At 41.7% G+C, this 27,231-nt stretch overlaps 1 protein-coding gene and 1 pseudogene across 3 annotated transcripts; one reads left to right on the top strand and one right to left on the bottom strand.

The window, feature by feature from the left end:
* The first annotated feature begins 57 nt into the window (after positions 1-57).
* Positions 58-27,231, top strand: MRS2 (magnesium transporter MRS2). Of its 3 annotated transcripts, XM_053602066.1 has the most exons (11): positions 58-361; positions 3,619-3,692; positions 6,751-6,787; positions 10,411-10,523; positions 13,598-13,771; positions 16,222-16,352; positions 19,139-19,255; positions 20,564-20,716; positions 20,972-21,089; positions 26,173-26,286; positions 27,093-27,231. In XM_053602066.1, the coding sequence occupies exons 1-11, from the start codon at positions 172-174 to the stop codon at positions 27,201-27,203; spliced, it is 1,332 nt and encodes a 443-aa protein (XP_053458041.1). In that variant the 5' UTR covers positions 58-171; the 3' UTR covers positions 27,204-27,231. The 3 variants fall into 3 exon arrangements, with proteins under 3 accessions (XP_053458041.1, XP_053458042.1, XP_053458043.1); XM_053602068.1 differs by lacking the exon at positions 10,411-10,523 and having other exon boundaries at positions 67-361; positions 13,662-13,771; XM_053602067.1 differs by lacking the exons at positions 6,751-6,787; positions 10,411-10,523.
* On the bottom strand, positions 16,362-18,664 carry LOC128593750 (trafficking protein particle complex subunit 2-like protein; annotated as a pseudogene).

Genomic DNA, 27,231 nt, shown 5'->3' with positions numbered 1-27,231 from the left:
CTGAGCATGCGTGGAAAATAGCACGCAGACGCGGCGCGCTCCACGCATGCCCAATATACAGCGACCGCGGTGGCGCCGTAGTGCTGCTCTAAGTGGTGGCGGCAGAGCAGCCACCGTCAGGCATGAAGAAGGGCTGGAGTCCGGCTGCTGCTTACTCCTCGCTCCAGCGCCATGGAATGCCTACGGAGCTTGCCCTGGCTCCTGCCACGCGCGATAAGACTGCCCCGGCGGACCATGTGTGCTTCGGCCTTGGACCTGACCCCTGTGGTTCGTCCCGTTGCTGCCTGCGGTCGCGCAGCCGACTTACTTGGAAGGAGCCGGGCCTCGCCGCCGTGCGGGCCCCACCGGCTCCGTGCGGCAGGTACTGTCCCCGCTCCCACCTCAGTCCCCGGACACTGGTCTTGCAGCGACTTTAAGTCCCCGACCCAGTTCGGCTGTGCTTGCCCCGAGTCCTCCACAGATCTCGGCCTCCTTGTCGGAGGGTGCAGCGGGGCGCTCGGGCGTCTTGTCAGCTGGTCCTGGGCACTGAAACTGACTGGGCACTGTGCCCTGCCGGACCCTCTTTCTTCTTCTGCAACCGATAATAGGAACCATTTACGATGTTCTCACGGTGTGTTAGGTAACAACCGCCTAAGTGCTTTTGTGGGGAATAAAAAAAAAAAATTTTTTTTTAAGATAGCCGGGCGTTGTGGCGGGCGCCTGTAGTCCCAGCTACTCGGGAGGCTGAGGCAAGAGAATCGCCTAAGCCCAGGAGTTGGAGGTTGCTGTGAGCTGTGTGACGCCATGGCACTCTACCGAGGGCGATAAAGTGAAACTCTGTCTCCACAAAAAAAAAAAAAAAAAAAAGAGTTTCATCCTTCATCATAGTAGTTGCTAAGTTAAGATTGGGATTTCTTTTTATAATTATTTATATTCCCTGTCTTCTGTTTTCTTTGTGGACACATTTACATGCAGAATAGATGGGACGCACCTAGAAGTGAGGATAAAAGCTTTGAAATCACATGCTGACTGAGACTTGCTTCTGAGATCCAGTCAATTTTATTTTCAAATACAGTGCTGTACAAGTTAGTAGCCAAAGGGATCACAGGAGTGAGGGAGGAATCTTGAGTTGTTTTTATTTTTTCACCAAATGTTGGAGCATATTGACAAGATTTTCACAAATGTGAGTACAGATATTGCTCAGAGACAGAAATGGGTCACTTACACCGTTGGCCTTCACATACTTTTTCTCAGTTGTGTTTTCAAAAAGCCTCCCAAGGGAACTCTCCATCATCATCCATAAGCTCCCCAGGCTTACTGGAGAGCATTTCCTAATTGTTCTTTCCTAATGCTTGGGAACCCAGTTTTAGAAGCCGGAGGAACTTTTTAGGACAAGCCTTGAAATTCAGAATCCTGGTCAAACTCTATTTGTGACTAATTACTAAATGCCTTTTGCCTTTATTCAGATTACTCTTATACCAATAGTGTATTTTGGGGGCTTTTTTTGTTTGTTTATTTTTTGTTTTTTTGAGACAGAGTCTCACTTTCTTGCCCCCAGTAGAATGCTGTGGGGTGATAGCTCATAGCAACCCCAAACTCTTGGGCTCCAGCGATCCTCTTGCCTCACTTTTTTTTTTTTTTCTTTAAGAGACAGTCTCAATTTATTGCCCTGGGTAGAGCGCTGTGGCATCACAGCTCACAGCAACCTCCAACTCCTGGGCTTAGGTGATTCTCTTGCCTCAGCCTCCCGAGTAGCTGGGACTACAGGCACCCATCAGAAAGCCCGACTATTTTTTGGTTGCAGTTTGGCCGGGGCTGGGTTCAAACCGGCCACCCTTGGTATATGGGGCCTGCGCCCTACCCACTGAGCCAAGGCACTGCCCCTCTTGCCTCACTTTTTAGAGGCGGAGTTTCTTGCTGTTCCTCAGGCTGGTCTTGAACTGGTGAGCTCAAGCAATCCACCCACATTGGCTTCCCAGAGTGCTGGGAATAGCATGTATTTTGTAAAAGGAAGAAACTTCAGATATTAACAAATTATTTGAATCATTACATGTATATAGCAGGAAAGAATAAGATCAGAAATGGGAATTTACACATTCTCTAGTCAGTGTGATTGCTTTGAAAGCATAAAATGGTGTCATTTGTTGATCATTATTTATTTATTTATTTTGAGACGGAGTCTCACTATGTTGCCCTTGGTAGAGGATCGTGGCGTCACAGCTCCCAGCACTCAACCTCCAACTCTTGGGCTTACGTGATTCTCTTGCCTCAGTCTCCCATCCAGCTGGGACTACAGGCACCCATCACAACGCCCGGCTATTTTTTTTGTTGTTGTTGTGGTTGTCATTGTTGTTTATCAGGCCCGGGCTGGCATGTCGCCAGCGCCGAGCCTGATCATTAAATTTAGTTGATTATACTTTACTGCCCACTTCAGCTCAGTTTAATCACATGTTCTAAATAGACTCATTTTCATACAAAGATTTGCCTTCCAGTAGGGTGGAGTCCACATTCCAGTTCAGTGGAATAAGTATCCATTATGAAGTATTTATGTGGAAAAGTAAAATTTGTAGGTTTCATAATATCTACCAGTGTAATGTGCATGAAGAGCCTTTTAAATCATGCAAAAAGGAAGGCCAGACATTTTTTTAAATCTCAGAGCACTGTGTCATGCATTTATTGTTGCGTGACCCGAGACGCAAACAAGCAGCAGCTTTGCTGTAGGTGTAAACTCGCTCCTGTAATTATTAAGTCAAGAAACAGACTATAAACCATGGGATGGCATATAGCAAAGTTCTTTATTCCAAGTTTAAGTTTTATACTCTTCCAGTCACGTACACACCTAATCCATTATCTATTAGCTGAATTTTAACTTGAAAGGAAATATTTATCATATCAATGTAACCACTTGTATAGTAAATCTCTTCCTCTAAACAGTGACTAGTTTTCCGAGCAGGGCACAAAGACGAAAACAGCCATAGGGGAACAGAGTTAATAGAAGAATATCTTCAAGCATTCACTCAGTTTACTCAGTATGAAGTAATGACTGTGACCTTCCTTCAGGGCAGAGCACCTATAGACCTCTGACAATATGTTGTTAACATATGTCAACCCTCTGGCCCGTATCTCTGAGGAAGGGCGGCATGCCCTTGGATCTCAGGCTTCACGGGGTATACTGCTTCAGAGAAAAGGCCTAAGGAATTTTTACAATTCCAAAAAAGCCTAACTCTGTGAGTAACCCAGGGGGGTCCAAGCCTCTTAAGCCTCTGGAAGAAAAGCATGTCATTTTAAACTCACACTGAATTTACTTTGTGTGCTTGATGTAGGATAAGTTTATTTCTAAATATTATCCTACATTTATTCATCTTTTGAGATATCAATAGTAATTAGAAAGGGAAAAGGGATACATAAGTTATTTAATTCCTCACCTGAGCCATTACTTTTTAAAATCATTCCCTGCCAAACCTAAGGTAATCATCTACAAATATTAAAATTAACAAGAGTATTTCTTTTTCCTATAGAAAAAAGCTCAAAAAATAGTAAAGTACTCTGAAAGCCTCCACATACTTTGACAGTTATATCTTAGCTGTATGTGAAAGCCAATTGTATGATTACAAGGAATTCTCTTAATTCATTCTTCAGGTGAAATGCATCGATTTAGAACTTCTGATGTCTCTCAAGCCACGTTAGCCAGTGTAGCCCCAGTATTTACTGTGGTAAGTATGATAACTTACAGAAAGTGCTTCCCATGTAAGTTAATTGAGTTGGACTATTGGCCAGAATATTACTTATTTTTTATTTTTTGTGTGTGTGGGATTTTTTTCTTTTTTTGGAGATAGAATCTCACTCTGTCACCCAGGCTGGATTATAGTTAGACAATCATAGCTTACTGCAACCTCAAATTCCTGAGCTCAAGCAATCCTTCTGCCTCAGGCATCTGAGTAGCTAGGACTACAGGCGTGTGCTAGCACATTGGCTAATTTTTTCTACCTTCGCAGTAGAGACAGGGTTCTGCTCTTGTTCAGGCTGGTCTTGATCCTCCCCCTTCAGCCTCCTAGAGTGCTAGGACTCCAGATGTTTGTCCGACCTATTTTGATTTTTGTAATGAATCATTATGGTTGTATGTCATGTTGTCTGTCTGTTGTGCCTAGCAAGTGACCGGAGTGCCTGCTAGATTTGCTTAACTTAAAAGTTTGTTATTGACTGTGGAGTTTGTTTTTTTTTTTAATACTGGATCAGGTCATTCAAATCACAATTCCTCCTTGGACACCCAAGATGTCCTCCATGAGTATATTTTGAAGGCTGTTAACCATAAAGGGGCTTGAACCTGTGTTCTGCAAGGTACTATATAGAAGCATTTTGAAGATGTAGTTTTTAAGAGTGCTTGCTGGCTGGACACAGTGGCTCATGCCCGTAATCCCAGGACTTTGGGATGCTGAGGTGAGGACTTCCAGCCTGAGCAACATAATGAGATCCCTGTACAAAGAACCCAGATTAGCTAGGCATCATGGAGACTGAGGTAGAAAAATTGCTTGAGCCCAGGAATTGGGGATTTTGGTGAGCTGTATTGCACTACTACTATACCCCAGCCTGGGTGAGCAAGACCTACTGTCTAAAAAAAAAAAAAAGTGTGTACCTTGAAGGGTCTTCATCTGTGTAACTTTCTCTGAAATGGTTCAGAAAATGAATGAATAAAATAACATGTATTACACACGTATTTTTAAAAGAGAAATAGGTCATTGGGGCAAAATGTTAACAAAGGTGACTAGGGGAAAGTTATAGGAATTGGTTGTAATATTCTGGCAACCTACAGGGTTTTACTTTTTCAAGAAGAAAAAGTTTGATTGAAAGAATAGTGTTTCCTCTTTCCTTTGAGTGAGATCTTGTTCTTTTTTTTTTTTTTTTTTTTGAGACAGAGTCTCAAGCAGTCATCTTGCCCTGGCATCATAACTCCACAGCAACCTCCAACTCCTGGGCTCAAGCAATTCTCTTGCCTCAGTTTTTCTATTTTTAGTAGAGACAGGGTCTCGCATTTGCTCAGGATTATCTCAAACCTGTAAGCTCAAGCAGTCCACCTGCCTAAGCCTCCCAGAGTGCTAGGATTACAGGTGGGAGGCACCATGCCTGGCCTAGATATCTTAAGTTCTGTTCTAAGCTCTGCCCTCTCACTGTTGACTAAGTAGACTTGGACAAGAGATGGTGACATCTATGTGCTTTAGTTTTCTCCTATAAACTGAGAATAACCTACCTTATGAAATTGTTATGATGAGGATTAATATATAAACCCTTAAGATAGTGCCTCACATGCTAAGCATCCAGTATATATTAGCTATTATTATTATGATTGTTTATGCTTATGAACATAAGAACTTTTCTTTATAAACTATGCAGAACTAGATAACTCCCAGAATCGCAGGTAAACATTACTGTTGTTCATTGTTCTGAAAGAACAATTTAAGAATATAAGGTCAGATGTTAAGTAATGAAAGTTGGTTCTTTTTAGGTGAAATAATTGTCTACCAAGAATACTTAAGAAATCCAGTTGGTGTTATCAGATATAATGAGTTTTCAAAAGTAAGCTAGTTACAAAGTAAACAGTTAAAAAAATTACAGTTTGTGATGTCTTTTTTTTTTTTTTTGTAGAGACAGAGTCTCACTGTACCGCCCTCAGGTAGAGTGCCGTGGCGTCACACAGCTCACAGCAACCTCTAACTCTTGGGCTTACGTGATTCTCTTGCCTCAGCCTCCCAAGCAGCTGGGACTACAGGCGCCCGCCACAACGCCCAGCTATTTTTGTTGTTGTTGTTGTTGTAGTTTGGCCGGGGCTGGGTTTGAACCCACCACCCTCGGCATATGGGGCCGGCGCCCTACTCACTGAGCCACAGGCACCGCCTATTTTCATGTTTTATCTCCCTTTTTTACTTTATTATTAAGCCGTCTTTAAATAATTTGAAAACTTCAAACTTGAAGGTAGATAAGTATTACAGAAAAATATTCCTCTATTCTGCAGGAAATAGGTGCATTTTCCATCTTGTATTCTTCTCAAACTAACAGAAGAGGTCTATTGTTTATTGTTTCTGCAAGGCCTGTCAGAGAGACTTCTTAGCCTTGTATAGATATTTAGTCATGGGACAGCACACTTGGTTCCCGTCTCCTCAGAAGGATAAAAGACAAGACAACCAGCAGGGCATTGTCAAGTGTTTCCTCTTCAAAAGAAGTCCTTGCAGCCATCCAGGGCCGCCTCAGGCCCCTCAGATACAAGACAAGATTCTCAAATGTAGATGTCAGGTCCACCTTGGCTTAGAAGCCCCAAGGTGCATAATGCCAGTATCTCTTTTAACCATCTCAGAGGGACAACTTCCAGGGTCTCCGTGACAAACATGGCCAGCTACAAAAGCCACCACTCTCAGGAAAGGACAGAGCTATTGCTTTCAACCCCATATCTATAACTCATTCACATTCTTCCCAGTCCAGTCCAGTCTACCAGGTCAGTAGTCACTTTTACCATAAGCATGTTTCCACGATAATACAAGTGATACTCCTTTATCATATTTCTAGGGGAATCAATAAAGGAAGTTAAATCAAGGTCGTATTTGTACTAGCAAAGGCAACAAGTTTTTTGATTGTGTTTGTTCCTGCAACTCTTAACTTACAACTAGATTCAATCTAAAGTAGGTCAGTTATGATTAATAACTGCATTTCAGTATTTTGGGGATATTATACCATAAATAATATGCTAATTTGAGAATAATAATTTTTATTCTCTATCTTTAGACAAAATTTGACAGAAAAGGAAATGTTACTTCTTTTGGTGAGTATCTTTATTCTAAATCACTTTTTAAAATGGTGACTCTGATGAAAATCACGAAATTGTATGTTTTGAATAGCATATTCTTTGTGTATGCAGGTATGTTGAAGGAGATCTTTCTTCAGCATTTATCTATCAGTCCTAATTGGAACTGGCAATACTCAGACTGTGCGTATTCTCCCAGAATTGCTTTCTTCTGGCAGAATTCACTTCGCTATAACAGAATATGAAAGGAATATTTTGGAAGCAGAGGCTGGCCTAGAGCTGGAGCACAGAGACATACACACACACACACTCCCTTTTCCCGTTTGTTTCCCTTGTTAGTCTCACCTTTTCACTGCCTTCCTCATGTTGGTTCTCCTAAAGCAGTGGTTCTCAACCTTCCTTCTGGCACGGCCCTTTAATAACAGTTCCTGTGGGTCGTGACCTACAGGTTGGTAACCACTGTGCTAAAGCATGTTTAAGGCACAATCACATAACACCACTGACGTTGCAGTCGGTGATGAAAGAGCTGGGAGAACAGGTCACTGATGGCAATCCTGTGGAACTCTCCTGCTGATTGTTGTCTGTGGATAGCTACTTTTTATTTTTATTTATTTATTTATTTATTTTTTTTTTTGTAGAGACAGAGTCTCACTTTATGGCCCTCGGTAGAGTGCCGTGGCCTCACACAGCTCACAGCAACCTCCAACTCCTGGGCTTAAGTGATTCTCTTGCCTCAGCCTCCCGAGCAGCTGGGACTACAGGCGCCCGCCACAACGCCCGGCTATTTTTTGGTTGCAGTTTGGCTGGGGCCGGGCTTGAACCCACCACCCTCGGCATATGGGGCCGGCGCCTTACCGACTGAGCCATAGGCGCCGCCCCGATAACTACTTTTTAAAGTGGAACTAGGTATTAGTTTTACTATGTGACTTCAGTTGTGAGTTTCAGATCTCCCCTTCGCTTCCAGCCACATGATCCTGTTCCTGCCATTGCTAAAAATCCTAATGGAATATTTTAGGTATTTTTTGCTCTGTATTGCTTTCAAAAGATTGTTCTACATCGGTGTTTTTCAACCTTTTTGGTATCATGGTACACTTGAACCTATAATTAAACTTCTGCAGCACACTTAAATTATATTGATCAAGGAGAAGTAAAAAGAACTTCTCTTGAAAATAATTTATGACCTTTAAAAATTTTTATGGCACACCAGTTGAAAATCACTGTTCTGCGTACAGCTCTGTTACAGGTGTATGCAATTACAGATACTACAGTCAGGGGTGGCACCTGTGGCTCAGTCAGTAAGGTGCCGGCCCCATATACCGAGGGTGGCGGGTTCAAACCCGGCCCCAGCCGAACTGCAACAAAAAAATAGCCGGGTGTTGTGGTAGGTGCCTGTAGTCCCAGCAACTTGGGAGGCTGAGGCAAGAGAATCGCTTAAGCCCAGGAGTTGGAGATTGCTGTGAGCTGTGTGATGCCCTGGCACTCTACCTAGGGCCATAAAGTGAAACTCTACAAAAAAACAAAACAAAACAGATACTACAGTCAGTGTGATTTCTTGACTTTCTCTCATCTGTTAAGCATTATCCTGTAATAAATTTAGTTTCCAGGTAGTAGAATCTGAGAATGTTTTCATTTTGTATAAGTTAAAAAGCAAAGAAAATTGAGTTTATCTGGGGGTTTTTTTGTTGTTTTTGTTTTGTTTGTTTTTGAGACAGAGTCTTGCTTTGTTGCCCTCGATAGAGTGCCATGGTGTCATAACTACCACAATGCCTATTTTTTTTTTTTATTGTTGGGGATTCATTGAGGGTACACAGAAGCAGGTTACATTAATTGCTTTTGTTAGATAAGGACCCTCTTATATTTGTGTGATGCCCAGCTATGTTTTGAAGACGCGGTCTCACTCTTGCTCAGGCTGAGTGAGCTCAGACAGTCCACCTGCCTTGGCCTCCCAGAGTGCTAGGATTACAGGCATGAGCCACCACACTTGGCTGAGCTTATCTGTTTATAGATTTAAAATACTATCGCTTCTCGGCCTTTTGGCTGAGATCAAGTGTAGTATAGATTTAAAATACTGGAAATGATGCTGTAGTGAGATTAAAATAGAAGGTGTAGTTATGTATAAATTCATATTCAAGAAAAATGGCCTATCTCTAGAGCTAGAAATTGTATTGTAGGTTCTAATGATGCATAGTTTTAGTTTCTTTTTTGTTTTTTTTTGTTTTTTAGAGACAGAATCTCACTTTGTTGTCCTCAGTAGAGTGTTGTGGCATCATAGCCCACAGAAACCTCCAGCTCTTGGGCTTAGGCGATTCTCTTGCCTCAGCCTTCCGAGTAGCCCCTGCCACAATGCCCAGCTATTTTTTTGTTGCAGTTTGGCCAGGGCCAGGTTTGAACCTTCCACCCTCGGTATATGGGGCTGGTGCCCTACTCACTGAGCCACAGGCGCCGCCCCATAGTTGTGGTTTTTATATTAGTCACAAGGGACTTATAAGTACTAAGAATTATATGAAGTATGAATAAGAGAAGAAAATAATTAGTTTGACCAGATTTAGTCCAAGTACATTTTTGAGGTAAAAATGGGTTATTAAAAAGACTCATGGGCAGTGCCTGTGGCTCAGCGGGTAGGGCGCCGGCCCCGTATGCCGAGGGTGGTGGGTTCAAGCCCAGCCCTGGCCAAACTGCAACAACAACAACAAAAAAAATATCCGGGCGTTGTGGCAGGCGCCTGTAGTCCCAGCTACTTGGGAGGCTGAGTCAAGAGAATCGCCTAAGCCCAAGGATTTGGAGGTTGCTGTGAGCTGTGTGATCGCCATGGCACTCTACCCAGGGCGATAAGGTGGGACTCTGTCTCTACAAAAAAAAAAAAAGACTCATTTTAGGCTCGGCACCCATAACTCAGTGGTTTGGGCACTGAGCCTCCCAAGTAGCTGGGACTAGAGGTCAACCAGCCACATACAATGGGGCTGTTGGGTTCAAACCTAGCCCAGGCCTATTAAACAACAATGACAACTACAACAAAAAAATACCTGGGTGTTGTGGCAGGCACCTGTAGGCCCAGCTACTTGGGAGGCGGAGGCAAGAGAATCCCTTAAGCCTGTGGTTCTCAACCAGTGGGTTGCGACCACAGGAACTGTATTAAAGGGTCACGGCATTAGGAAGGTTGAGAACCACTGGTAAGCCCAAGAGTTTGAGATTGCTGTTAGCTGTGACACCACAGCACTCTACTGAGGGCGACATAGTAAAACTGTATCTCTAAAAAAAAATAAATAAATAAAGGCCGGGCACAGTGGCTCATGCCTGGACTCTGGGAGGCCAAGGCAGGTAGATTGCCTAAGCTCATGGGATTGAGACCAGCCTGAGCCACAGCAAGTCCCTGTCTCTAAAAATAGCCAGGTGTTGTGGAGCTGGGACACCTCTAGTCCCAGCTACTTGGGAGGCTAAAGCAAGAGAATTGCTTGAGCCCAGGAGTTTGAAGTTGCTGTGAGCTGTGATGCCATGGCACTCTACTGAGGGCAACAAAGTGAGACTCTGTCTCAAAAAAATAAAAATAAGTAAAATATCTTGATGGTGGTGTGAGGAATGCTCTGATATAAAAACCTAAACTCTAATTTATTAGTTTAGCCCACTCTTTATTTCCTTTATAGAAAAGAAGAAAACTGAGTTATACCAAGAGTTAGGTCTTCAAGCCAGAGATTTGAGATTTCAGCATGTAATGAGTATCACCACCAGAAACAATAGGATTATCATGAGAATGGAGGTAAAAGGATTTTATTTTCTTCTGTGGTTTTCTAGTACAATATTATAAAGGTTACTTCCTACCTTGATCAATATCTAGGTTAAAAATAATTTTGGAATAAAAATACTTATGTGAAAGGAAGGATATTTTACAACTTAATATGTTATCCTGAGTAGAACTCATTTTACATACATTATATACATATGGTCAGCTGGCCTAACACTGCGCTGTTTTATGTTGGAAAAGTTTTGACTATAATGTTCATTGTTTTTGTTTGAGTTTAGTCTCTAGTTCCAGAAATTATAAGAGAAAGAATCTGCATTTATAATAAACATGTTTCCAGTTATATGTGGTTATGTGTATGTATGGTATAACCTGAAGTACCAAGAACATATTCTGGTTTTCCAAATAGCTCAGGAATACCATTAATTTTTTTTTTTTTTTTTTTTGTAGAGACAGAGTCTCACTTTATGGCCCTCGGTAGAGTGCCATGGCCTCACACAGCTCACAGCAACCTCCAACTCCTGGGCTTAAGCGATTCTCTTGCCTCAGCCTCCCAAGTAGCTGGGACTACAGGTGCCCACCACAACGTCCAGCTATTTTTTGGTTGCAGTTCAGCCGGGGCCGGGTTTGAACCCGCCACCCTCGGTATATGGGGCCGGCGCCTCACCAACTGAGCCACAGGCGCCGCCCGGAATACCATTACATTTTATAACTGTTTGTTTTGAGACAAGAGTCTCACTCTGTTGCCCTGGGCAGAGTGCTATGGCATCACAGCTCAGAGAGCAGTGATGAATTCAGAGCAGCCTCAAACTCTTGAATTCAAGTGATCCTCTTGCCTCAGCCTCCTGAGTAGCTGGGCTTACAAGTGCCCACCATAATGCCTGGCTAGTTTTTTAGTAGAGATGGGGTCTTGCTCTTGCTCAGGCTGGTCTTGAACTCTTGAGCTCAAGCAATCCACTTGCCTTAGCCTCCCAGAGTGCTAGGATAAAAGGCATGAGCCAGCTTGGGTTGTTCGTGCCTGTAATCCCAGCATTGTGGGAGGCTGAGGCAGTAGGATAGTTTGAGCTCAGGCTTTTAAGTCTTGTCTGAGAAGAGAGAGACTCCGACTCTCGTCATAACAATAAAAAACCCAGCGGTGCCTTGGCAAGCACCTATAATTCCAGCAACTCTGGAGGCTGAGGCAGCCAGATGCCCACAGCCAGAGTCTGAGGGTATAGTGAGCTGTGATGACACCACTGCATTCTGCTCAGGGCATGGGGTGAGACTGTTTAACAGCAACAAAAAGGCCTGAGCCACCGTGCCTGGCCTATAAACCTAAATTTTTACTTTTATGGAAAACTTTCTAAAATATGTTGTATTTTCCCATGCCTACTCAGAGCATGCCAGATATAATTAGATTTTTTTCAGTAATTTGGAATGAATACAGATATTATTTTGGTGAGCTAAAGTTTAGGGTTCAGAAATAGACAAGGAGACACAAGTCTCAGTGATACTGGCCCTATAGTGGGCAGGGGTTTGTGATTTTTACCTACGGTTAATCAAAATAATCAAAAATGAGCCAGACACTATGGCATGTGCCTGTATAGTCCTAACTACTCAGGAGGCTGAGGTGGAAGGATCACTTGAACCCAGGAGTTTTAGTGATCAGCCTGAGCAACCCACTCCGATCTCTAAAAACAATAGACAGGTAAATATATTTCATCAAAATGAATAGTCTTCTCCCAATTGATATTCCCCAGAAACATTTATTCTTGTTATGAGTAGCTAGCATCTTTTAAAATAATGTCTCTGACGGAGAGGTAAGCAGGTATATGATAAAGCAAATTTAGCGAGTGTTAATTGTATAACCTAAATGGTGGAGATATGTGTTCACTGTGCACTTTCAGCTTTTGTATAAAAATTTTCATCATTTAGAAAATCATCTTTGGTCAGGCAAGGTAGCACTCTGGGAGGCCAAGACAGGTGGATCACCTGAGCTCAGGAGTTTAAGACCAGCCTGAGCAAGAGCCTGTCTCTACTAAAAATAGAAAAACTAGGGCAGCGCCTGTGGCTCAAAGGAGTAGGACACCAGCCCCATATACTGGAGGTGGCAGGTTCAAACCCGGCCCTGGCCAAAACCTGCCAAAATAAAGGAAGGAAGAAGAGAAAGGAAAGAAGGAAAGAAAGACTAACTAGCTGGGTGTTGTGGCCGGCACCTGTAGTCCCAGCTGCTTGGGAAGCTGAGGCAACAATCACTTGAACCCAAGAGTTTCAGGTTGCTGTGAGTTTATGATGCCATAGCACTCTACTTAGGGCGACAGAATAAGACTCTGTCTCAAAAAAAAAAAAAAAAACAAAACCATCTTTAATTTCTGTATCATTAATAGAAGGGCTACTGGGCTCCTTTATCTACTTTTAACAAAAGGTGCTAGTTGTTCTCTTCAGAAAATTTTCTAATTTCATACTATCCTATCTTAGAGCAGTAAGGCTATGTTTTATCTTTCTAATCTCAGATTAGCTTCATATGTTTTGGTATTTTAAAAAGGAAACGTTTTTGTTTGATCCAAACTCATTATGATTAAATCTTTTCTAAAAGTCTACTTAATCCCTGCCTTGTAAGAGACCGTATCTTGTTCTTTTATCCTGTTTGGTATTTTTTTTTTTTTCCATGGTTATTCTGGAAGGTTTTGGGGTTTTTTGTTTTGTTTTATTTATTTATTTACTTATTTATTTTTGGTAAGGCAAACATGAAACAAAGTTTATTGAAAAAATAGGAAGAGCAATAGCAGGACACATTCAGTACGGACAGCAAAGCCCTTATAACAAAAGGCGTGGAAGTCTTAATAAATACATAATTTGTGTGAATAATTCCAACTCTAATTGAAAGTGAGTTAGCAGTATTAAGACTTACATATATTTTAGGTCTCTTTTTTGGGAAAAAAAATGCCTTGATTTTTTTGAAAAGCCAAATGAACACTGGTTTGGGTTAGTCTTAATCCAAAATTAGTAAAATGTTAATTCCTATTTTATGAATATTTTTTTTTCTACAGCTCTGCCACTTTTGTGTGTGCATATACATATATTTATATGTTTGGGGGGTTTTGTTTTTACAGTATTTGAAAGCTGTGATAACTCCAGAGAGCCTTCTGATACTAGATTATCGTAATTTAAATTTAGAGCAGTGGCTGTTCCGGGAACTTCCTTCACAGTTGTCTGGAGAGGGCCAACTTGTCACGTACCCTTTACCTTTTGAGTTTAGAGCTATAGAAGCACTCCTGCAATATTGGGTAAGTCTATTTTTGTTTAGCTCCTTGAGTTTATTTTGGGTTTAAAATGCTAGTGAATAAAAAGACAAGTTGGTATTATTTAAATCACTTTCCCTGACCACATCCTTTCCCCTAAACAAAAACATCTGTAAGGACTCACAAACTTTGTGACCCACCAAATAGAACTAGAGAGTCTCTGAGGGATCATGCTATGGCGGTCAGTGAAGCACACTGCAAGTGTGCTTGCAGTGTACTGTACTTTATGCAGTTTTGTAACTATATTGAGAGGTAATAATACAAACAGTTATTCATCCAAGTGTGATAAAAATTAATGTATAAGTCAGGCTAAGCACAGTGGCTCACTCCTGTATAATCCTAGCAGTCTGGGAGGCTGAGGTGGAGGATCCCTTGAAGTCAGAGTTTAAGGCCAGCCTGAGCACAAGGGAGATCCCCATGTGTACTAAAAATAGAAAAAATTAGCCAGACCTTGTGGCAGGCACTTGTAATTCCAGCTTCTCATGAGGCGGAGGCAGGAGGATTACCTAACTGAGGAGTTTAAGGTTGCTATCAGCTAGGCTGATGCCACAGCACTCTGCCCAGGGGCAACAGAGTGAGATTCTTTCTCAAAAAAAATAAAAATTCATACATAAATCAAAAAAATTCTAAATGTAACCCATTTTATTCTTCATGTGTAAAAGTGTTTTATATATAATAAGTATTTTATTAAATTATTCATCAAATCATTCTTTATGCAATCCTTTGAAGCAGCTAAACGATGCCTCTGTTTTAGGCCTAGATTGACATAGGAACCACACATAATCCTTTTAATGACGTCCCATTAAATGATGGTCATTAGGATGTCTGGGGATCCTGTCAGGCCCCCAACAAGGGTAGTTCTCTGCTTTCCTGGACCCTACAAATCATCCCTTGTCTTTTCTTCTCATTATTAGTCAGGATAGCACTTTTCAAGTACTGGCTACATGCAAGAGTTGGTGCTAGGAGTGGAGTATAAAGAGGAAAAGAGAATGACATGAGGTGGTTGGGCACTGGGGTAAATTTCTCTTTTGTCTGCCTTGCTCTGCTGGAGCAGACAGCTACACTCTCTGCTCAGATTCATGAGGCAACAGTACCAGCTAATACCAGCCAATGAGATGGTGAGTAGTGACAGCCCAGTTGCTATGCAGAGAAAAAAGAGGAAAAGAAAAGATACAAATAATGGTCAGTGACAGGCTGCACAGGCTGAGTAAGCTCTCGGGAGCAGGAGCTCATGCTGTTAGCTAAAGGAAAGGCAGGGTTCTTGATAAGGGAGCAGGAAGGGTGGGAGAGGGGCTGGCCTGCCATGATCTGCTGTCTAGAGGTGGGACGGAGGGGCAGACAGAGAGGGAGCTCAGGTTGTCTGTTGAGATACGTGTTCTTGCCCTTAAATGGGGTTCTGCGAAGATTTCCTCTGAAAGAACACTGTATAAAAGCAAGGCTAGCCACCACCGAAAAGAGATAGGATAAGTTTTCAAATGAGAGCTCCCCAAACCCACCTGAGGGACCATGATAGACCATGAGTAGTTGTGCCCCACAGATAGTCCATGACCCACAGCAGCTGCCCCAACTGCTACCCCAGTCCACACCTTACTGGGCAGAAAGTTTGGTATCTCTCTTACATACTAAAAAAGTGTAGTCTGTTTTAGTTTGGCTGTCCAGTCTTCCTTCCCACCCATGGACTTCTGAACCTGGAAGGATGTCCATTTAAGAACTAAACACGATGTCTGCAGAGGCCCATGACACTGGACTGCAGTTCTCACAATAAAAAGTCTTACCCTTACAGTTAGTGTGCCTCTGAAATGAACAGTGCATGCTGGAATTTACTCATTCATTTTATTGCTCAATTCAGTTAGTATTATGCTGTTTGCCAATTGGTGTGAAAATTTTCACTATTTTAAATATTTACCTATTTATAGCTATATCAGTGCATATCTGGTAAATATCAAATCATGGTTTGTTAATTAGAAAATGCTTTTGACTTTACGCTGATTTGTTTTATTTTTTATTCTAGGTTATGTTTTAGTTTTTTAAAGAGCTTTTTTTATAGGAATTCTGAATTCTGTTTACAAAGAACATAGGTATCACTTAACCAAATACAAAGTGTGTGTTTAACCATTAAATGGCAGGTTTTATTTTAATTAATTAATGTAGTCATTCATTTCATAATAAATGTCTGTAGGACGAAAACTCTTAGAGGAGTTAATTCCTTGTCAACCAAATCTGAGCCTGCTGATGATATTATGTGTGGTTCTTTGAACCCAGGAGAAGTAGTTTTTGCATCATCTGGAATGGGCATTCTAGTAATGAGTATGTTCTGAAATGTTGGTAGCATGTCTAGCTATTAGAGATTTCTGTATTTAATCAGAGGGCTCACTGATCCTAAGTATTCTAAAAAGATTGTTTTAATTCTTATGAAAGGTCATGTTGTTATCTAGATCAACACCCTTCAGGGGAAACTTAGCATTTTGCAGCCACTGATCCTTGAGACACTGGAAGCTTTAGTGGATCCCAAACACTCCTCCGTAGACAGAAGCAAACTGCACATCTTACTACAAAATGGCAAAAGGTAAATAAATGTGGATGATATACCAAGTTGGGAGTTAGACACAAATTTCTTAAAATTCTCTTAGTAGTCTTTTAACAGTGAAATGTTTAGAAAAAATTCAGACATAAAATTAGCATAATTATCTTTTTTAAATAGTAACTAACCTTGCTAATGGTAATGACATTTTTTACTCTATGATGTACTCTAGTGCCTTCATTGCCATGTTTGATTTTACTTTTTTTTTTTTAGAGACAGAGTCTCACTTTATCACCCTTGGTAGAGTGCTGTGGCATCATAACTCACAGCAACCTCCAACTCCTTGGCTTAGGCAATTCTCTTGCCTCAGCCTCCCAAGTAGCCATGTTTGATTTTAATTATTAAAATTCGTTGTTTTATAATTTTTTTTGTTTTGTTTTGTTCTTATTCCATAATTTATGAAATTAATACTGTACCTGATGGATGGGACTACAACCCAAAGGTACAGAGAGAAAAGCCCACCCCCCCATTCTCAGGCTAACCCACCAATGCCTCCTGTTCCCCAAGACACCCCTGCTGCTCCCTCCTAAAGGGCCTGGAGAAACTCAGTTCTGGGAGGCTGAGGGGAGGGGGGCCTCTGGAGGTGTCTCCTCCATGGCCCATTCTTGGGTTGCTCAACTCTAGGAAGCCAACGGCACTGGAGACCATGGTCCTTGTTACCTCTGCCACCCCCGGGCAGTCACCACACAGCCAAGTCGTTCCCCTGATCCTGTGGGTTGTCACTGTACTCCCTGTTGTCACCTGGACTTCACAGGGGTCAGGACTAGCAGGTTGAGACCCAGTGGCAGCGCGTCACCCTCAGCCCAGCTCCCGGGGCAAATGGGCAGGGGCTCTTCATACCTGCTCATCCCTGTACACAAGCAGCAGACGGCTAGACACCTGGGTCCACAAGGCTTCCCACGTCTCATGACAGCTCCTCCTGAGGCCAAGGCGGAGGCCAGACCATGCGTCAGATGCAAACAATGGAAGCCAAGTCCAGAGGAGAAAGGCTCATGAAGTGCTGTGGTCTCTACATCCCAGGCTGGCTCTTGGCTCAAGAGGCCAACATCCATAGAACTCCCCACCTATCTGGCTGACGGGGGCGAGGGAGGCACAGCAAGGGCAGAGGTAGGGGCACGAGCTAGCCACATGCACCAGAGGTCACCTGCCCGCAGGCTCTGAGCTCTCTGGGCCCCAGGTGGCCCTGACCCTTCTGCTGAATGAGGACAGCTTCCTGTGCCCACATGCCCAAGAGGTCTTTAGCTGAACTCTCCTTAGTTACATCTTCTGTAGACACAGAAGGGAAAAGCCAAGTTTTACCTCACAAGACCTTTAGTTGAGATGCACCGTGCATGAGATCCTGCCCCCAAGCAGCACGTCACATCAGGAAGAGACAATGACAGATGTCTCCACAATAGTGACATGCAGATGCTCCCAAGATGGCTGGCAGCAGAGCTCCTGCTCAACAGACTTGTACCATCATAGACATCACCATGTTGTCAAAGGCCCTGGACTGGATGCGGTCCCGAGTTGTAGAAGGGGTTGCACATCACGTCTGTGTAGGAGTTAAGCAGCTTCTGGAACATACTGCGGATTTCATTGTCTTGAAGGGCTGTATTGGGAGAGTCCACCACCATGTTGAACTTCATCTTGGAGTTGGTTACGTAGCCGTATCTTACAGTCCTCCGTGGGGTAGAGCAGGCCCAGGTAGAGCTCCCTCTGGTTGACCAATGCCTTCCCCATCGCAGAGATCTTCTCATCCACCACGTCCAGGGATGTGTGCACCATGTAGCGTAACTTCAACTCATTCTCTGTGGGAGCGCTGCGAATGTACAGAGGGTAATTCTCTTTGGCGATCACCGCGATGCACACCGCCATCTTGAGAGGCCTAGCGGCCCCCACATCACTTGACCAACTCGTTTTATAACTTTTTAAAGTAGGAAAGTAGCTTAGTTGAAATCCTATGTAAGGCTCTTTGACATGTGTGATGTCTTGTTTTTCTTTCAACTTTCTTTCAGTAGTTGATATTAAAGATGAGAAAACTACGGTTTAAGTAACTTGCCTAAACTTAATACAGCTAATAAATGGCAGATCTGAATTCAAATCCACTTTTGTGTCCCTCTAAAGGCCCTGTTTTTTTTTTTTAATCATAATGCATTCCAGAATTAAAAATAATAATCTTAATTAATTTGTATGATAAGATAACCCTTGGCTCAGTGCCTATAGCTCAGTGGCTAGGGCGACAGCCATATACACCTGAGCTGGCGGGTTCAAATCCAGGAATGCCAAACAACGACAACTACAACTAAAAAAAAAAAAAAAAAAATAGCAAGGTGTTGTGGCAGGCGCCTGTACTCCCAGCTACTTGGCAGGCTGAGGCAAGAGAATTGCTTAAGCCCAGGAGTTGGAGGTTGCTGTGAGCTATGACAGCACAGCACTCTACCCAGGGTGACAGCTGGAGACTCTGTCTCAAAAACAAAAAAGTAACCCTAAAAGGCACCATTTTTTAAAATTTCAGATTAATATGAGAGCACCAAAGATTAGGTTACACTGTATGCATTTGCTAGATAAAATTGGAGTTTGAGTTGAGCCCTTCACCCAGGAGGTGTACCATACATCCTTACATGGTGCCTGTTAGGAAAGAACGCACCATTCCCCTCTCCCGCCTCCTCTCCTCCCCCCTCCACTTGAATTTAGTTGTGTTTTTCTCTTGTGTGGAAGGTACTATTCTCATAGTGAAATGTTCTTGTAAGTTTATGCTGTTGATCATTTCTGTGTAACTGTTCTTACAGTTTATCGGAGTTAGAAACAGATATTAAAATTTTCAAGGAGTCAATTTTGGAGATCTTGGATGAAGAAGAGTTGCTAGAAGAGCTCTGTCTGTCAAAATGGAGTGACCCTCAAGTCTTGTAAGCATATAATCATGCTTTGTCATTTATTTCCTTAGGGTGAATCTCCCATCTTTTCCTCCTCAAAATAATTTTTCATAAAGAACATAACATTTTTCTGGAATACAGAATGCAGACATTTTTCATCCTCAGATGTATTACCTTTTCCCTGTGCAGTGTTGTATCTAATTCAGTTTAATGAAGATGTATTGTGTGCCTGCTGCATACCCAGCACTCCTGAAATTTGATGAATATAAAGTAAACACACAATTACAATTCTTTATCTTCAAGGGACTAACCACCAAATCAGTGCACACGTCTACTGAAATATCTTACCTACAGAGTACAGTGAGAGAGAGGGAAAGAAATTCACATGGCTGGTGGGGTGAATATAGATGGTAATATTTTGGTTTTGTTCTTTATAAGAAAATATTAAATAAAAAGGGCTGGGCAGCGCCTGTGGCTCAGTGAGTAGGGCACCGGCCCCATATACCAAGGGTGGTGGGTTCGAACCCAGCCCCAGCCAAACTGCAACAAAAAAATAGCCGGGCATTGTGGCGGGCACCTGTAGTCCCAGCTACTCGGGAGGCTGAGGCAAGAGAATCATGTAAGCCCAAGAGCTGGAGGTTGCTGTGAGCCGTGTGACGCCATGGCATTCTACTGAGGGCGGTAAAGTGAGACTCTGTCTCTACAAAAAAAAAAAAAGATAAAAAGGGCTGTGTAATATTTGGTAGATAGCAGATGGATATATTAATAGCAGCAGAAGCTCTTGTTTGCTTTGGTTTAGCCTGTCTGTCTCTAATACACTTTAGGATTAAGTACATTTTACACAAGGTACTTCATTCCCCCTTCTCCTCCTCAGTAGGTTTGGAGCAAAATAACTATATAGACATTCAAAAGCATTTTTCTTCATATATGAAAATGACACATATGCACATTGGAAAGGAAATGCTCTTTATGTTCATTTTTGTGTTCTGTTTTACCTGATGGTAGTTTGGGATTTGCACTAATCATTGGCATTCACACCTTTGGATTTTCCTAAACTGGTAATATATATTTACATGAGAGCCTCCTGGATTAAAGCCATGGGATCCAGTGAGATTAACTAATCTCTGTGAAAATGGAACCTCTGTCCTCTATTTATCTGTGTAGTGTTCAGGATTGTTTGACGTGGCTACTTGTGGACTGGCCTCAGTCACAACGATGCAGAGGACAGCTAGCTTTTCCACTGGTGGCTGAATATCATACACTAATCTAGGAAGTTTTGGGTACGAAATATATAATGCGCACATTGGGGTATGTTAGTTATTTTAACTCTTTCAATTGAAGTGAAAAGAGCAGTACTGGGATTGACCATGCAGAAGAGATGGAGCTGCTGTTGGAAAACTACCACCGATTGGCTGACGACCTCTCCAATGAAGCTCGAGAGCTTAGGGTGCTGATTGATGATTCACAAAGTATTATTTTCATCAATCTGGACAGGTAAGAAAGCATTACATAAAACAGTAAACATTCTCTTTATAAAATAATGAAGCTTTTAAGGAACTGTCATTTTGGAAGGAATTATATAATACTGTCATTATTTATATATCCTACATGAAAGTTTATGGAGTTTTTTTATTTTGGGGGGAGCAGGGGTGTAGATGATTTGATCCATGTGGTCTATAATGGATGATGTAGTGAATGTGCCGTACATAGTTAGTGGGCTCATCTGATCCAAGTGTGTGTTCTCTTCAGCCACCGTAATGTGATGATGAGGTTGAACCTACAGCTAACCATGGGAACTTTCTCTCTTTCGCTCTTTGGACTAATGGGAGTTGCTTTTGGAATGAATTTGGAATCTTCTCTTGAAGAGGTGAGAATGTCTTACTTTACTAACTTAGGGCTTATTTTTTAATGTTTTGAAGATTAATTTTTTAATGTTAGAAAAAACAAAAAGTCTAATAACTTGTATACTCCCACGGAATAAGATATAACTCAAATTCAGGCATTATTGTTGAACCGTGGTATAGCACATGGTTGTTTCCTAAAATATGACTAAAAATAGAAAAGGTTTGATAAAATAGTGTCACGCTATGAGGCAGTGTTAATGAGGGTTTCTTGTCTTTTAATTATTACTTTAAGTGTCTAGTAACACGTACCTGGCAGTTTGCATACTTTATGTGGCTCAGTAATTGCGACTGTGAATAGATGTATTATCCCCTACTTTGTGGATGAGAAAACTTGGGAACAAAACATTTAAGTAACTCACTCTCATGCACAAAGCTAGGAAATAAGTTATGAACCCAAAGACTTGCACATCCACTTTGTTCTAATGTCTTTCCATATTAATATAACACTGAATTCCCAGAGTTTTTTGTATCACCACAGCTTTGTGGTATAGTTAGCCCTTAGTGTTGGGAGAGTGGGGTGTTCCTGCCAGGATCCCTGCCGATACCAAAATCCACAGATGCTCAGGTCTGTGCTATAAAATGGTCCAGAACAGCTGGACCTCCATATCTGCAGATATAGAACCCACTGAGACAGAGGGCTGACTATATTTTCAGAGAATATCTTACCATTAGATTTCTAGATAATGTGAAAGTGTCACTGGATTCTGTGTCCTACCTAGGCTGACAGGTCTGTTTTCTCTCTATGGCTGACATCCACATCATCTCTCATCAGGAACACTATGAGCTTTTAAAAAGTGGTCTTTAAAATATCTAAACCCTAGCTGGGCGTTGCAGTGCATGCGTATAATCCCAGCTACTCGGGAGGCTGAAGCAATAGATCACTTGAGCCCAAGAGTTTGAGGTTGCTGTGAGCTATGGCACCACGGCACTCTACCCAGGGTGACAGAGTGACACTATCTCAAAACAATATAATATCTAATACAATATAATACAATGTCTACACAATATAGATGTGTATAATATCTATACAATATAAACACAATAAAATACCTGATGATTATGTCACTCTTCTGCATACAGCTATTCAGTGGCTTTGGCCTGTGCAGCTTTTCCTGGCCTGCTGCTCCTGCACATTCATCTGGCCAGCAGCTTCCTCAGTATTCCTTCTCACATACACTCCCTCAACTTAGGTGTCCCTTCGCTACTTGCACCCCCAAATTTGCCAAGTAAAATTACTCCCAATTTACTGTATGTAACAAAATAATTCTATACTTCCCATCTGCCACATTTTTCAAATTTGGAATTATTTGTTCACAATCTACAACAAGTTGTAACATCCTCGAGGCAAACACAATATTACTTACTTTTAATGCTCCTTATGGTAAAATATAAATGAAAAACACAATACATTTGTTCATTTATTTCACAAGTGGCTTTTAGTGCTGTTACATACCTAGTAGTGCACTAGTGTCTGACCCTGTGGAGGTTGCATTATAGGGCAGGAAGGAGATACTAAACGTAGAGAGTATGTGATGGGATAAGTGCCTCAGAGAAAAGTCAGGTAAGGAGATGGAGAATGTTGGGTAGTGGGACAAGTGGCATTTAGGGATGGGGCATTCAAGGAAAGTGGTTCTAAGGAGGGAGGTGACATCTGGGTGGAGAGACCTGAATAAGAAGAGAAAATAGGGAGATCTGGAGGAAAGTGTCCAAGTGCAGGGAACCATAGAGCCACAGATACAAAGACTGAGACAGGAATGGTCCGAGCTTATTCACGGAACAGCAAGAAGGCCAGAGTGGTCAAAGAGAATGGGTCAGGTGGAATGGCAGAGCAGTCAGTCACAAAGACCCGTGAGTATGAGATGGTGTCAGCTGTGTCAGAGCACGGTAAGGGTTCAGCTTTGGTTTAAGAGTGATAGGAATCTATTGGCGCAGCAGTCCCCAACCTTTTTGGCACCAAGGACCAGGTTCATGGATGACAACAAATTTTTCCACAGACCAAGGTGGGAGAAAGGAGACAATGAGATAGGAGGCAGAGCTTAGACCTTTCCAGTCTGTAGACGGTGATGCCAGCTATGGGGAAGAAGCATCCCTCACTCACCTCCTGCTGTGTGGCCCAGTTCCTAACAGGCCACGGACTGTACTGGTCCCTGGCCTGGGGATTGTGGACCACAGCACTGGGAGTTTGGGTCCAAATTTAAACCACTGGAAAGTTCAGAAGTAACCAGAATATCTTGTGCCATATAGTCCGACCCTTGACATTCTCAAAAGGATATAGACCTAAGACCTTTACAAGATTATGGGACTTTTTGTACAAGTTCCTGTCTTTCTTCCCAATCATTAAGAGTCATGTTTTTTTGTACACAATCTAAAAGCCAACTCCATTTTATATTTAATATCTTTCTCTCACTTAATTGCCTATTTTTCCAAAAAAAGGGCAGTTTTTTAAAATTCCTCTCTGGTAGTTTTGATATGTGCCATCCTAGACAGAGAGCAACCCGTTTGTAATGAGTTGGTGGTGGTAAGCTTGGCTTGCTCAGTGGTTGAGTGAACAAGATTCAGACTAGTAGCTCATCAGAATTACAAATTACACATCTTTCGGTGTCCTGAAGAATAACTAAAATGTTCATTAAATTCATGGACGCCAAATTTCATGTAGCTAGCTAGCAGAGTCTAAGATAGGAAAAAAATTGATACTTGTTATTTTAAAATCATTTCAGACTTACACACTTACAGTGAGAGCATTCCCACACAGCCTTTGAGCAGATTCTCCCAACACCAACATCGTGTCACATTTGCTTTGTCATCTATAGGGACACTTTATTTCCTAAACCATCTGAGAGTAAGAACAAATATGCTGCACCTGCATCCTGATGTTCCAGTTTGTATTTCTTTAAACCTGGACATTCTCTTGTAACTCTAGAGCAGTTATCAAAGTCAGGAAATTAACATTGAAACACTATTTTTCCAACCTGTAGACTCTATCCTGATTTTGCCACTTGTCTCAGTAGTGCTCTTTATCACACAGGAGATCGTAGATCACATGTTACATATAGCTGCATGTCCCCTCCCTTTCCTTAATTGAGGGAAGTTCTTCAACCTTTGTCTTTCAAGGCCTCGACATGCGCAAAGAACAGAAGTCAGGTATTTTCCCTGTGTTCACTATTAAATTCTAGGTATGCATTTTGTCAGCATGTTCTTTACAGTGATCCCATCAGGAGACACGTGATGTCCATTTAGCCCACTGCTGGCAGTACCACTATTTAAAGTAAAGCGTTCCATTCTTTCCTACTTATTTATTCATTCATATTAATATGGATTCATGGAATCTTGTTTTAGTCAGTGAGTTATAATCTGTTATTATTCTGATGCTCAAATCATCCCTTCATGCTGGCTTTAAGGTACTTCCCACACATCCCCATCAGTTTTTAGTACTTTTGTAACCTCTGGCACATTTAGATGTTCTTGGCCAGACAAACTGTTTCTAGGTAACATAGATAAATAGTGGGGGGAGATATAGGGTCCCAAGACTGAAAGAAAGAAAGTTAAATGCTAGACAAGAAGGCACATACCCTCAGTCCTGCAGGCCATGTCTATAGCAGAGGGAGCACTTAATCAGCTCTCAAATGCTGTGCCTTTCCTGGATCTCCTAGAGGTCTCACACTGGTGCTGTCTGTTTTTAATAGCACATGGGATTTCGAGTTTGGTTTGCCTCTGACTTAGCTTACCTCTCAGTTTTACCATATTTGGACATAGACTTTTGATATGTGGGGAACTACATAACCAATCTACAGTGAAGAATAACAGTAACCTTGTATGTCATCTTTTTAAAAAATATTTCTTTTTTTAATAGTTCCTTAGGTAGCTAACATCTTACTTAAACAGAACTTTTACTTAATTAAGGCCCTCATTTGGATAACTAAAATGTGTTCATCATCCAAAAAATAACTCATGTTAACACTTACCTACCTATTTTCTTACCTCTAACATTATTTTTAAAAGGAGGCAAATTTCTGCTTAGTAAATGACATGAGCTCCATCAGTAATAGTGATCAACTGTGCAACAGGCTATCTTGGAAGATGTGAGTGCTCAGTCACTGGAGCTAACCGGTCTGTGTATGAGATCAGCGAATGGCATAGTTGTAGGTCCGATTCCTTTTTGGTGAGAGATTACATTTAAATTCTGTAATTCTGTGCAATAATGCATTAACTAAAAACTCTGCCCTGCAAGATTACCATTCTGAAAATAATGGTGAGGAAAATGTTTACTATAAGTCTGAGATTCCCACTCTCTCTCAGTTCATGATGCCCTCAGTGTCTTAGTAATTTTTTCACAATATCCCTAAGCCAAAAATTTCATTTATGATGTTACAGATTCTTTTGTTATTTCCCTTGAAGATTTAAAATATTTCTGGCGTGCTTGGTGCCCCAAGCACCTCAGCTCACTGTCCGGGAGCTGGTGTTGTCTGTTTTCTATAATTATGACTATTAAAATTTATATGTATGTAAACAGAGATTGGAAAGAAACTAAATAAAAGCAGTTATGTTTGGCTTACAGATGATTAAAAATATTTAAAACTTAAAATCATGTTTCTCTTCTGATTTACTCTCTAACTATGGGTCTCTAGGTGTAATCAAGGCACTCATTCTTAGTTCCTTTCTATGGGACAGTTGCACGGCTAATAAAAATCTTTCCTTTTTTTTTTTTTTTGAGACAGAGTCTTACTCTGTTGGCCACAAGTGCTGTGGCGTCATAGCTCACAGCAACCTCAAACTCGTGCCTCAGCCTCCTGAGTATCTGGGACTACAAGCATGTGCCACTATGACTAGCTTGTTTTTCTATTTTTAGTAGAGATGGGATCAGGCTGGTCTGAAACTCCTGTGCTTAAGCATACCACCCCCCTCGGCCTCCCAGAGTGCTAGGATTCAGGCATTAGCCACCATACCCTGCCTAAAAGGCTTCTTTTAAACTCTGGGGCAATTATAGTATATAAAATTTTATCTCTAATAGCCTTTTGTGATTGAAATGAACTCTGTGTTCTCTTTTAGGACCACAGGGTGTTTTGGCTGATTACAGGAATTATGTTCATGGGAAGTGGACTCATCTGGAGGCGCTTGCTTTCATTCCTTGGACGACAGCTAGAAGCTCCATTGCCTCCTATGGTATGAAGGATATGGCTCATAGCAGCACTGCATAAGGGTCATAGCCATGGGCTCTAAAGTCAGACTTCTGGGCTCAGCTTTCACAGGCTCTGTGACCCTTCGCAAGTTGTTTAATTTCTCCAATTCGTTTCTGTATCTGTCAATTAAGTCAATACTATAGGCTTCAGGCTCGGTGCCTATAGCTCAAGTGGCTAAGGTGCCAGCCACATACACCAGACCTGGCCGGTTCGAATCCAGCCCAGGTCTGCAACCAAAAATTAGCCAGGTGTTGTGGTAGTCCTAGCTACTTGGGAGGCTGAGGCAAGAGAATCGCTTAAGCCCAGGAGTTGGAGGTTGCTGTGAGCTATGATGTCACGGCAGTCTACCCAGGGCAATAGCTTGAGGCTCTGTCTCAAAAAAAAAAAATTAAAACTACTACAGGCTTCATAGGGTTATTGAGAGAATTAAATGAGAAATATGTGTAAATATGTGAGCACTAGCATGGTGCTCAGACATTAATATACTTCTAACAAGTTAGAAATATAATTTATTTTGTATAGAACACTCTGATATTATACATGTAAATAGATGTTAGTAATTTTGGTGCAGGGTTTTGTCATAACCAAATTAAAGCATGAGAAACATTTATATAGTTTTTTCCTAAGTATAAAGTTACCTCTTTTTGAAGAAAACACCCCTGAAATAAGTATTTAAGACACTGATACAGATTACAATCCTCCATAAAGTGATTACATAAGATACCATTTTACTATTGCTTTTCTTTTAAGAAAGACACAAACTAAAATTAATTCTCCTGATTTATTTAGATGGCCTCTTTACCTAAAAAGACCTTTCTGGGAGGTAGAAGCATGGAATTGAAAAACAGCCTCAGACCAGATGGACTTACTTCCAGCAGGAATATCCTAACAAACCGTTAGCAACGACCCAGTGGATACGGAATATTTT

Source organism: Nycticebus coucang, chromosome 9, assembly GCF_027406575.1.
Source record: "Nycticebus coucang isolate mNycCou1 chromosome 9, mNycCou1.pri, whole genome shotgun sequence".
Lineage (NCBI taxonomy): Eukaryota > Metazoa > Chordata > Mammalia > Primates > Lorisidae > Nycticebus > Nycticebus coucang.
Note: the sequence above shows the minus strand (reverse complement) of the source record. Positions and strands in the feature narration are given on the sequence as shown.

Bases quoted from the DNA above. Each gene is read 5' to 3' on its own strand.
- MRS2 (XM_053602066.1), top strand. From the start codon at position 172: ATGGAATGCCTACGGAGCTTGCCCTGGCTCCTGCCACGCGCGATAAGA. The intron at 362-3,618 runs GTACTGTCCCCG...TTCATTCTTCAG, and splicing joins CCACCGGCTCCGTGCGGCAG to GTGAAATGCATCGATTTAGA. The intron at 21,090-26,172 runs GTGAGAATGTCT...GTTCTCTTTTAG, and splicing joins TGGAATCTTCTCTTGAAGAG to GACCACAGGGTGTTTTGGCT.